Source organism: Pistacia vera, unplaced genomic scaffold, assembly GCF_008641045.1.
Source record: "Pistacia vera cultivar Batoury unplaced genomic scaffold, PisVer_v2 Contig1081, whole genome shotgun sequence".
NCBI classification, from domain to species: Eukaryota; Viridiplantae; Streptophyta; class Magnoliopsida; order Sapindales; family Anacardiaceae; genus Pistacia; species Pistacia vera.
Genome location: NW_022195117.1, coordinates 302,108 through 314,920, shown reverse-complemented (window position 1 = coordinate 314,920; position 12,813 = coordinate 302,108). Strand labels below are relative to the sequence as shown.

The 12,813-nt window shown below is 33.4% G+C and overlaps 2 protein-coding genes across 2 annotated transcripts; one reads left to right on the top strand and one right to left on the bottom strand.

The window, feature by feature from the left end:
* Positions 1-5,154: 5,154 nt before the first annotated feature.
* On the top strand, positions 5,155-6,243 carry LOC116134558 (DNA polymerase delta subunit 4). Its single transcript, XM_031420234.1, has 2 exons — positions 5,155-5,355; positions 5,850-6,243. Exons 1-2 carry the CDS (start codon positions 5,184-5,186, stop codon positions 6,041-6,043), a joined length of 366 nt encoding a protein of 121 aa, XP_031276094.1. The 5' UTR covers positions 5,155-5,183; the 3' UTR covers positions 6,044-6,243.
* A 729-nt stretch (positions 6,244-6,972) lies between these two features.
* Positions 6,973-10,043, bottom strand: LOC116134505 (probable folate-biopterin transporter 7). Its single transcript, XM_031420200.1, has 2 exons — positions 9,711-10,043; positions 6,973-8,270 (listed from the first exon to the last, which is right to left on the bottom strand). Exons 1-2 carry the CDS (start codon positions 9,973-9,975, stop codon positions 7,210-7,212), a joined length of 1,326 nt encoding a protein of 441 aa, XP_031276060.1. The 5' UTR covers positions 9,976-10,043; the 3' UTR covers positions 6,973-7,209.
* Positions 10,044-12,813: the final 2,770 nt, after the last annotated feature.

Below are 12,813 nucleotides of genomic sequence, written 5' to 3'. Positions count from 1 at the left end.
CTCATCATATCTGTGATCAGATGTATTTCTCAGTAAAATTCGATGTATGTTGATTGGTGTCAATATGTAATTTTCATGAAACACTTCAATAGGCCTTCATAGTCAAATGGGAAATGTATTCAGAGCATTTTTGTACCCATCATTCTAAGACTCCCAACGTCCTCCATACTTTACAAGAATTCATGTTAAGGATCACATTTTCTTGAAATATAACAAAACAAAATTTTCAAAAAAATTGGTCATAGACTATCTAACACACTCCAAAACATGGCTTTCCGACAAAATGACCATAAACCTAATTGTTTGGTACCCTACCGTTGATATCTGATAGGTAGGGCTGTATACGAGTCGAGCCGAGCTGAACACTACCGTTGATATCTGACACACTCGTGAAAATTTAACGAGCTCGAGCTCGAGTTCGACAAGCTCTGAAAACCAGGCTTGAAGCTCGAGTTCGTTAAATATTTTGAGCTCGAGTTCAGCTCGCGAACCGCTCGTTTATGAGTCCTTACTCCAAAGCAATCCATCAACAATCCTTCAAAATAGCCCCAATACAAAGCCAACCCACTAATCATCACCAACCATCATCAGATCCAAAGCCAAATAGCCACAAATATATGACTCAAAATTCCATCAACTGTGAGAGATAGAAGAAAAGAGAAGAGGAGAGAAAAGAAAAGCAAAGAGGAAGAAGGAAAGAGATGGAAGAGCGAAGGAGAAGTAAGAAGAAAGGTGAAGAAGAAGAAGGAAAATGGAGGAGAAAAAAGACGGAGGAGAAAAAAGATGAAGAAAAGGGAAGGAGAAAGTGGCGGCGCTGGAGAAAGAAGATAGGGTTTAGGAAGTGGGATAATTTATATTGGATATAATAAATTACATAAAAACCCTTGATACTTAAAAAAATATCACTTATACCCTTTCGAGCCATTCACGAGCCTATCGAGCCGAGTAGTAGGTGGTTCGTAGTTCGGCTCGAGAGGGTATTCGAGCTGCTCGAGCTCGAGCTCGACTCGACTTTTGTCGAGCCAAACCTGGCTCGTTCGAGCCGAGCCGCGAGCTACTCGCGCGCGGCTCGGCTCACTTATAGCCCTACTGATAGGTAGGCATCAGTTAATTGGGAAGAATCATAATGGCTGACATGGGTGATACCTCTGGTTTTGGACAAATTCGATCGATTTCAAGTAATATATAGGTCTTAGGACATCGTTAGACTAATTCGGCCAATGCACACTAAATTTATGGTATTGGATAAGATTGAAATCGGTCGACACCATAGGATTCAAACAAATTCAGCCGATTTAAAAAAGCTACAATTGTTAGACACTATCCTATCCTAACACATTTGATAGGATTTTTCCATCTGGGCAGAACTTACCTTGGTCGAATCCAGTCGAATGTGTCCGAATAATAGGTGTCGAACAAACCTTTTCTTCAACCTCCAATCCTTTTTTCATCTAAATCCTCCCATACTGGCCAATACCCATACCTAGATTTGCCAAAAAAAAAAAACCACCCATTTTCAACATCTAAAGACCAGTGTAAGCTTATACGACAACTCATTAAAAAAATAGTTTATTAAACATGTTTCATACACATATATGCAACATACTCAATGATTTATTATTTGGAACAACTTTCAAATTGTATAACTGACTTCTTCTCTCTTTTAAGCCCTTTAATAACCCAATATATTGCTCAAATCCATCCAGCAACAATTTCTTCATATCACAAAAACAAGTCTTGACTTAGGATTTTAGCGTTAAAGCATGGGTTTTTTTCTTTAAGTTTCGGGATTTGTCAATAAGGTTGATTTCGTCCAAAAATTTGGCAGTAATACTACACTCACAAACCCTTCTCACTAACTTTCTCTTACAAATGCAACGTGTCGGCTCATAATTTGTTAGCTCACAATGGGTCTTTATGATACCCAAGATGTCAAAGGCATGTTCCCAACTTAAAATAGTCATTTAGATGTTAATTTTGTGTTAAAAATGTTAATTTTGTGTTAAAAAACATAAAATCTAACTAAGGGCAAAATAGTCATTTCATTTGGAACAGTATGAATCAATTATCCATAAAAATGTATTAGGAGCAAAATAGTCATTGTACCTATGGATAAACATTACAAAAGTCAAGGATGAGTAGACTTAATTGCATTTAATGATATTAATTCAGTAATAATTATGTTTACTGCCAAATGACCAAAATGCCCTTATGCGAAGAATTAAGGACTTATGAGTTATACAATTAAAATAATTGGGCCGATAGCATAATTTTAGAAAATTAATGAAATATTTTCCTATAAATGAGAGGAAATTCGTTCAAGCCAAAGGAGAGAGCATTTCTTCAACATTTCTTCCATTTCCTCTCAAATCTTCCATGAAACAAGCTTTCTTTCTCTAAGTTTTAAAGGAGTTTTGCATAATTTTTCAAAAAGAACAAGATAGGAGCCTTGGATCTTCAAGTTGAAGGGTTTAAGATAAGGATTAAAAACCCTAGTTTTGATGTGATTTGAAGATTTGAAGTAGATGTTGAGGTATAATGTTATATATATAGGATTAAGGTGTAAAAGAAGACAAAGGCAAAGGATTTGTTGGAGGAATTCTTTAAAAAGGTAAGGAAGGACCTCCCATGACTATAGGGATTATGCTAGGGTTTGTAGATTTTAATGAAACCTTAAATTAAAGCTTTAAAGCATAGAATTAATTGATGGCAAGTGTAGTTGAACTCATTAATATTATTTATTGCCTTGAATTCTATTCATTATACATGAAGTTATTGTCATTTATGTTTTATGAGTTGTTATATTTAATTGAAAAAAATGAAGTGTTGATGTTAATTGTCGCAAAACTTGTAGGATTGGAGGTCATATGGTGTTGAATGATTGCTATTAGAAGTGTTGATGTGTTATTTGCATTAACTTAGAATGTTATAGCACTGATAGATGATCATGTGAATGAGGTTTTACACTTCTTTTAAGATGTTAAAGACTATTAAGAGAATGTTAGTTGATCCATAAGTTGACATATTTGTTAATTGTCAATAGAAATTGATATGACATGGTTTAATATGAAAAATTCAGATTTAGTAAGTTTAGAGGTTATGTTAAACATACTTCAATATTTCGACCATAACTTAAGTTATAAAAATTGAAATGAGATGATTTTTGAAGTATTCAAAAGGTAAAACATAGTCATATAACTTTTATATTTAGGCCAAGGGCCAATTCATTTGAGAAATGGATGGAAAATGGCATGAAGAATAAACTTTTGGTTGTTAAAGTTTAAAATTTAAGATAATTAATTCTATTGATTATGAATTGATTATTAATGCATTGTTGCAATTAAGTCATGTACTAATGTTTATCCATTAGTTAGATGATCTTTAAAAGATTTCATGGATGCAAATATATGATTAATGTTATGAAATGGCATGAAGATGCAATGTAATTTATGTTTTGAGATGATGAATGTGAGCAAGAGGTAATGTAAATGAACTAATAATCCATAGATGAATCAAAAGTATTAAGCTCACTAAAACATATATTTACATGTCATAAGATGTTAGAGAAGTATATAGACATGATGGAAAACGCGTAAGCATATCCTCGTATATCGGTTAAGGAAAGATGAATATATGCTTTAGATGCTAAATAACGTGTAAGCACGCCTCCCCGATGATATGAGCTCTAAATGAATTTGACGCTAGATGATATGAAGTGCTTAAGACACTAAGAAAAGTCTGATCGGCTAGATGTTAAATGATTCATATGCATGTTAGATGATATTTAGATGTTATTTACATCATGAGATGATTTATACTCATGTTAGATGATATTTAGATGTTATATCATGACATGTGATGTGTGTGTACTATGTTTACATACTTATTTATATGTGTACACATTGATGTTTATATAGCCATGAGATAAAATAATTAAAAACATATGAATTAACAAGAAAAGGGAAGCATACATAAATGTAAAAAGATAAGTGGTGTGTTAATAAATATGTTTAAATAAAGGTCAAATAGCACATTTAAAATGAAATTGATCATTCCTTACTCAGCGATTAGTGCTCACCCTTTCATTGCTGATTGTTTTGTAGGTAGACCAGAAGAAAATGAGGCTAGAGTCAGCAGGGCTACACATGAGGGGAGATGATTTATTATCATCTTGATGCTTTTATCTTAATGTAAATAATATAAATGATCAATGTTTGTGAAACACTTTTGGAAGATTCCTCCTTATAAATATGTTTTGATTGATTGATGTCCAAATGAATTTAAGTTTTTATTTTTATCTTTGAAGGTACTGATTTTGATCCTATGGTATATCTTATAGTAATGTTTCTGACATTATTATTATTATTGCACAGGTTTTCTAAATACAACTCATTCTCCAGACATGTATCACCTAGATTCTCATTGAGGGGTATTTAGTGGGTACCTGACTGGAGAAGGGTTTTATAGTCTCGCCTAACCAAATGCGAGTTGCCACGTCAACATTTGTAAGAGAAAGTTGTAAGAAGTGTTTATCAACATACTTTTATTCAAAATTTGGTGTTAACTGGGATTATGCTATTTCATAAAACATTTTCCAAAGAGTGCCACTTTTCAACTCACTCCCAAACAAGTGTCATTTAATATAATTTCTCTATTTGTTTTATGACATTATTAAAATTAAAATTTTGACAAATAATTAAAGCTATAATTTTATTCTTTATCTAAGTTTTCTTTAAATAAGTAAAAGATTAGATCTATAATTTAATTCATACCTCGTAATTTTCGTCCCTTCACTCAATTATTAATATTTAAAATTATTGTCTAATTTAATCAACCAAAAAAAAAAATCAATTAATTTTGCTTCTCATTACATTACATTTTTATTACTGTGAAAATAATTAAATTAAAAGGAGAAAAAATTTTAAAGTTTGAAAGATCCAACGGTTTCCATATCAAGATGTTGACACTTGTTTATATCAAATCCGCCCAATTCCCAAATTGAATTAATATCAGAGTATTTAAGTTGACTAAATTAAATATTATGTTGAACCAATTCTTTTTTGTAAACTAAAGTTCCCAAATGGGTTGAAACCCAATTACCTCGGGGGCCCAATAAAGAAGGGGTATTATATAAACAACACAATCCTGTAAAATTTTGAAATTTGAAATTTGAATCTCTGGTTATGGCAACGAGATCATCATCCAAAAGTATCGAGGGTTTCTACAAGCAAAAGAAGAACACCACCACCACCAAGAAGACTTCGAAGAGAAAGTCCCCTAAGCATGCGGCCACTGTCGGCTCCGATGTTACCCAACCCACGGCTCTGATTTCTCACGGTTCCCTTGATCTTAAAGGTCCCTTTTTTTAAAAAAAAAAAAAAAAAAAATTTATCTAGGGTTTAATGTTTATTTATTATTCTTATTTGAATTGTGAGCGTCCTTATTCACTGGGGTGAAGTTTCTTTAATTCTTTTTAAGGAATGAGCGCTAGAGATATGATTCAAATATTCAGTTGTTTCAGATGCTCTACAGACGAAGATACCTGAGGAAATCTTTTAATTGTTTTAAAATTTGTAACCTTTCTTATTGGTTGTTTTTAGCTTATTTTTATTCTCAAACTGCTTTTAAGAACACCATTAAAGTAGATTAGTTTAAAATCACACAGAAACATATATAATTTTGCAACTATTAGCCTTCGTATTTGAACATAAATCTCTTTGTACTAAATGATGAAAATCAGTGAGAGATTGTTAAAAGGTTATTGTATTTGGAAATGCAGAGATATTTGTTTATTAGTTTGGTTTTCGGATTAGCAGTGGTTGACATGGGATTTGATTTATTGGTGGCAGATGATTATGATAAGAATGAAGAAGTGCTGAGGCAGTTTGACATGAACATGGCATATGGTCCATGCCTTGGTATGACTAGACTGGCTCGTTGGGAACGCGCTACTCGTCTTGGCTTAAACCCTCCCAAAGAAATCGAGGGCCTCTTGAAAGGTGGAGAGGTTCAAGCAGAGTGCTTGTGGCAAGATCGCGTTTAGGAATCAGTGTGTTTATGTGTATTAAAATCTAATGTGTGGAATTTATGTTCAGCATCTAGCTGTGCTCTTAGTCTCTATTTGAATGTTGTGATGAACTACAAGGGTTGCTAATTTTAGTTAAGATTTTGTCTGGAAACAATTGCATCTTATGAGAATGTGTATGGTAAGAGTAAGTCAATTGTCTGGAACAAATTTCATCTTATGAGAATGTGTATGGTAAGAGTAAGTCAATTGGTCTCAATCTTTCTTCATTCTTTGTTTTTCAACTTATGCAGTAAATAATATAAAACTGAGAGTCATTTAGCTTGAAAATCAGGAAATTAAGCATGACTTTCTGATTGAAGTGCTTTCACAAATTATATAGATTGGACACTGTGGATTCTTGACATTGTGCTTCTGTTGGTTTTGTTGAAACTTTAGAATCCTAGTTTGATTTAAATTGAAGATATACATGGTGGTTGTGTATTTTTGTTTTGTGTATTCATGTGTGTTGCAGAACACCTCAGAACCTAGTGTTAATATAATTCCTCAAATGCAATAGGCATTCTCAGCCTTGAATGAATATTTTTTTGACAAAAAATATTTACGATTGAATCAGGATTTACAAAATAGTCAACAAGTAGACAGGTTCAAAATAAACTTAAAAGGTTAGCACAATTTAAAAGCCTTGGAGTGATCCTGCGTAGACTCCCTTTAACCATTCACCATTATCTCCTACATCGAGAGCCTATAATGGAAAAGGTCAAACATTCAAATGATAAATTATCCACTCAACTCAAAAATTTGTGAAAATAGGGCATTCGTTCCTATAAATAAAGCATTGGATAGAGAGGCTGAAGGCCTGCAATGGATTGTAATATTTAAAGTCAATTACTCATTTAAAAGGCTTATTTTTGTCGAAAAACTCAGAGAGAGCCAACATTTGCCACTATAAAATAAATTGTATGAATTGAAAATTTTCCATACAAACAAATGTTCCAAAGATGATGATACTATCTAACAATATATCTTTTCGAGAAAACTTAAATTACAATGACTGCAGACTATCCTTGTATATTTTTACTGTTAATCTCTATTTGAGAACAATGATTAAAAAAGGAAAAAAGAACTAAAAAATACAAGCTAACTAATCTCCAGTCCAGGCCTTTGAAGAGTTCCTGTAAAGTCTACTCCTTCTTCCTCCTGGGTTTAGTTTTCACATCATCAGGTATAAAAGATGACAAGAATAGCGGCAAGAGTGTGCTCACTGCCTGTATTAGAAGGGCTAGAGGCAATCTAGAAAAATCATCTCCTGTAACTCCAGTGTATGATGCGAGAGCAACACCAAGGTATCCGCTCACTATTAATGAAAGGGCTATAGCCGACATGACAAAAGCCATTACGGATCCTTCACATCCTGGAGGACAGAGCTGTGCTATTAAAACATTGAATGGCAGAATCTTAAAAAAGAACATAACTTCTAACAGGCCTGAGAAAGCCACAACGTATACCAAGTCTGGCACCCCCATCTCTCGATATACCCCTTTCACAAACAACATGTCCGAAATCATTAACACGGCCATCATTACTTGAATGGCTGAAATCAGTATCCTAGGAGAGACTGACTTTAAGCGATGATTATAGATGACACCCCATAAAAGGAGTGCAGCCTGGCCAAATACCTTAGAGATCCCCAATACTGATGAATCAATCTTCAAATGCTGTGTTTGGTAAAAAAACATTGTTCCAGTCAGTGCTGGGATTATGGCATAGGATACTGCCAACCAGGTTACAGAGTAAGCAATCTCAGGTTTTCGTAAAGCTGCTGAGAGCTCGGCGAGCTGTTTTCTAATTCCAACATTTGATGGACTTTTAGGGAGGTTAAGAGAGCTTTCACGAACAGTAATAGTCAAGAAAAATTGGAGAGCAACAAGGAGGCCGAAAAAGAGGAAAACTGACTGGGGGGCAAATCTGTTGATGGCAATACCACCTAGAAGGTTCCCAAGGACTCCACCCACAGAGGATGCCATCCAAACAAATGACTGAAGTTCGCCTGAAGAAGATGATTGAGAGCTCTTAGTTGAGGTAGTGGGCTGTTTTCCTTTCTCTGCAACAATGGCATCATTTGCAACCTCAGCAATTGAAGCACCAAGGTTACTCAGGAGAAGGTATAGGGAAATGTTGAAGATTGAGATGCTTGATTGTGAAAGAATTGCAATAGCTAACCATGACAATGCTTGTAATAAAGCTGCGACAAATGGGGAAGAAATAATTAGTGGAACACTTTGAGGAAAAATAAAATGGAAGATAAAACAACTTAGTCATATTAGTCAGATCTATTCTTGACAAAGCAATCTTCTCTCACATACCACATGTAATATTAGATAAGATAAAATAAAGAAAAACTATCACGAAAGAAGCAGGCAAGAAAACTGGAAAAAAAAAATGACATGAACATTATATGCTTGATTAAATAAAACGGTAAAATTCCTTTACAGATTTCAACAGTGATTTTATTCCTGATTGACTGTAAGATATTCACTAGTTTAAACTAAGTGGCTTAGTTTCTTGCTTCAGAGCCAGTAACTATCAGAAAAATCTGAAAAAAGTCTCCATGAGCCCCCCAATGCAAAAATGAAAGCAGTTTTAAGAAATCTGTGTCCACAAACTGAAAGCAGACATTGGAAGTTATGGTAAACAAGACTGTCACATCCACTTCGGGAAACAAGACAAATCACCATCCTAGTTATAACTCTTCTAATTTTTGTTCCTTGAAATATCTTCAAGAATCACTTCTATATTGGAAACAAGATCAAGTAGCTTCCTAGAAGCAAGGTCAAGAATCACAAATAAAACAAGATGAAGTTAGTTGTGGTGTTGTTTCACAAAAATAACTGTAATCCCGCTTCCTCCAAATGTCCCTAGACTAGAAAGTCCCATTTTACAAATGCCTGAAGCAGATTATGCGGGCTTACCAAGCAGTATATTGAAATTTACAATAACATGAACTCATGTTTCCACAGAAAATTTTTTAAAGTGGTTTTCTCAATAGACCATTAAAGATTAAACAAGTGACAAGCAAGTATGGACACTGGTTGATTATTCAAATTCAACATCAGGTGAGGACCATAAATTCTTGCTTCACCTAAAAAACATCCATAGTATTCCTCTTAACACATGAAGAATAATTTAAAACTAACTTTAAAGAGTTTGGAATGTGGCAACATGTGGGGCAGTTATAAAGTGGAAAACCCAATAACATATCAAAGGACTAGTTGACAGCTAAACCTATGACACCTTATTTAGCTCAGGATTAAAGAAAAAAGAAAAAAAAAAAAAAAAATTGGCTTTTCATAAAGATATAAAGAGTAATTCATCTCTGTACCCTTTGCCTTTGGTCCCAGATTCTCAAAACCGAACTTGAAGGCATGTTTCCATCAATCAATCTTTTCTCACTTTTCTTTAAGATGCAATAATTTATACTTGACAAATTTAATTTCGTAAATAATTTGAATAATAAAAAATTAAATCTTTCAGCGAACAGAGAATTGCAGTTAAGAATTATATACAATACCCCCATCACCGCCAGAACTTCAATTATAAACTGCGTGACTATTCCACATTATATCATCTACGTAAGTAAAAAAAAGATTAAAGCGAAATAGAAGAAAGTAGAGTTAGTTAATACCCCCAATGGCGATGTAAGGGACACGATGCTGGTCGGAGATGTAAACGGCATCAGAAACAACGCCGTAGAAAGGCTTACCGACCATGGGAAGATTGGCCGAGTTTTGCAATAGCTGAAGAGTGGAAGGATCGACATTCAGAGCGTCTTTCAAGAAAAAGTTAACTGCCATCCATGGAAAGCATCTAAAGCCCTGCACCCAGAAACCGAAACCCAGCAAGCTCCGGGTGGGAGCGGAGGTCGGATCCGGTGAGGATGAAGAGACCATGTTTGATAGTTTTAGTTGAGAAAAGATGGAGCTAGAGAGCGAGAGAGGTTGTGTTAACTGTTATAAAGAAACATACATGGCCAGCTTGATGCCAATCAAAAGACACCAGTCATCAAAAAGTAAATCAAAGGGCACGTGGATGTCCTAAAATATTCTAATTTTAAATTTTATTATAATAATAAATAATACAACTCCGACGTGGACCACATCTTAATTCATTTTAATTAAACTTCAAAAATCTCCTTTAATTCACAAATTGAAAAATATTATTTCATTTACCCAAATATTTTTTAAAAAATGAAATACCTCCCAAAAATTACTAAAAGCCTCTTCGAAGATATAACAAGGATACGATCTTTTAAAAATAAAAAAAAAGTCTATAAAATATCAAAAACTCCTTAAAATTATCAAGTAAACCATTAAAAAGGGTGTTTTTAATACTTTTTGGAAGTCATTGTAATGTTTAAAATTTACTTATTTTTAGAGTCAAGTAATAGAATTTTTTCTTTGCCAAAAAAATGAAATTAAATATTATTTTCTTCAACTAATTTTTTTTTTCTTTATCCTTTTCTTAATATAATAGTTAAATTGAATAAAATTATTTTCTTAATATACATATATAAACAAAGCTAGAATGAATATTATATATATATATATATTATAATTCTATCTATTGTTTTGCCTAGGTCTTAAATTACTATGATGATATAGAATAATTAAGATGGGATATGTAAAGTGATTGTTTAAGGACAAAATTAAAAGTACAAGTAAAAGGGAATGTTTTCTTTTAGTTAGAAAACAAACAAGTTTGCAGCAAGTGAAAGAAGAATAAAGATAGGCTGACAAACACTTCTTACAAACGTTGATATTTTAGCTTGCATTTGGGCAGCAGGATCCATTACGAGCTGACTAATCACGAGTTGACACGTCGCGTTTATGAGAAAAAGTTAATAAGAAGAGTTTGTGAGTATAGTATTACTGGTGAAAGAAAAAGTGAATGTGATGGGCTAAAAAGCAAGGGGACAGCCGGATAGGTGAAAGCCAAATTATATTAATTAAAATTAATATTTGAGTTAATGATATTTGTCCCCATGAGGTATGATTAAATAACAAAATCCTCTTAAGATTTCTGAAATAACAAAAATATTCCTACCATTAAATATTAGTTGTTAAAATAAAAAGTAGAAAGACAATTTGGTAAGTAATCCTAAGAAAATATATTTAATGGCCTTATTTTGGTAGTGGAATTGAAATGCAGCACATTTAACTTTTTCTCTCATGAAATGTCATTTTTCCATTTTCCACTAATTTCAAGGACGAAAATACTACCATTGAAAAATGCTTAAACCCTAAATAAAAACCCAATGTTTAACTCTTACAACTCAACTTAAATCTTGTAAACGAGCTATTTTTCAATGAATTTGTTGATATATTGGGTTATTCTACGGTCTATAACAAATAAGAGGTAAGTTTAGTTATTTGAACGTGGTTGGAAAAGATTTAAGTTGAGGTTTTAGAATATGTTTATAGAAAACATGTTAAGTGAGACAATTTGGGTTGATTTGTCGTTATTAGTGTTATTATAATATTATGAGTTTAAATTGAATGAGGATGTTGAAAATGGTTTGCATTGTGGAAATCTGGGTCTAGGTTTCAGGTTATATCAATATCATAGGTATCTGACGAAGGTTTAAGACGAGTTATGTCTGATGTCTAATACGGTATCAGGCGAAAACAAGTCATGTGAACAAGACAGCTTCCATCCAGTATCCCAATATCAAACCAAAAGACAACAAGGACTCTGTCAATTTTCCTGAAACCTCTATATCATATTGTCGGACAAATTCGGACTGCTTAGTTTTAATTTTGCAGTTAAAATATTGTAGTCCACTACCAACTAATCGGAAAGTTTCAAACATATGTTAAATTTTTGGATTTTCCACATATTTGTGGAATTGTTTTGTATTTTTAGGGAAATGAGAAACTTAGCTTGTATTCTTGTAAAGTATAGAGAATGGTGGGAGTCTCAAAATGATGGTTCATATAAACATGTACAAGCAAAGACGAAAGCTCTCACAATACCTGAACATTTAAACTTTGAAGAGCTACTGAAGTCCGTACAAATTGATAGTAGGCATTATAATTTAGAGCTTACAGTGAAATATGTGACTCACAGATATGATGAGCATGTTCAAATCAAGAATGACAACGACCTTGTGTTCTTCATTGACACGTAATTCGAAGAGCCCACCAAATACCTTCCATTGCATGTCATAACGGTTGATGTACACTTATATTCAGTTTTTGGTAGTACGGTAATTGTATTTGTTGATGCAGTCATATTTTGCTGGAAATGCATCATGTTTCAGTTTGCAGTTTGAAAAGCTTTGGCGCCAATTGAATTCTGTTATTGTAGTTGTCGTGTGTGAGCTGCTTAGTTTAGGTGTGATTAAGACCTGTAACTGATGTGTTTTGAACTTTTGTGTATGCTTTAGTTGGTTGTTAGAGTTTAAATTCAAATATGAAAATGTCCTTGCTGTAGTTATTGTAACAGTGAATGTTTTGGTTGCACTGATGTACAAATTATCAATCTTAATGTAATGATACATGTCTTCCACATATTCTTCCAGTTTTTCCTTTCTTTTCTTTGAAATTCTCCGGCCATAAAACCATCAAATGGTATCAGAGCCAGCTTAGGAAACCTGAAAGACTCTTCCTCATATAATCAACCCTTCACTTTGTCTTCAAGAATTCCACTTTGCCTCCAAGAACTCCCCTATTTTAGATAGCCTGTTTGAACTGATGGTTGCTCAATCAGCCTTGATGTCACCTCTAGTA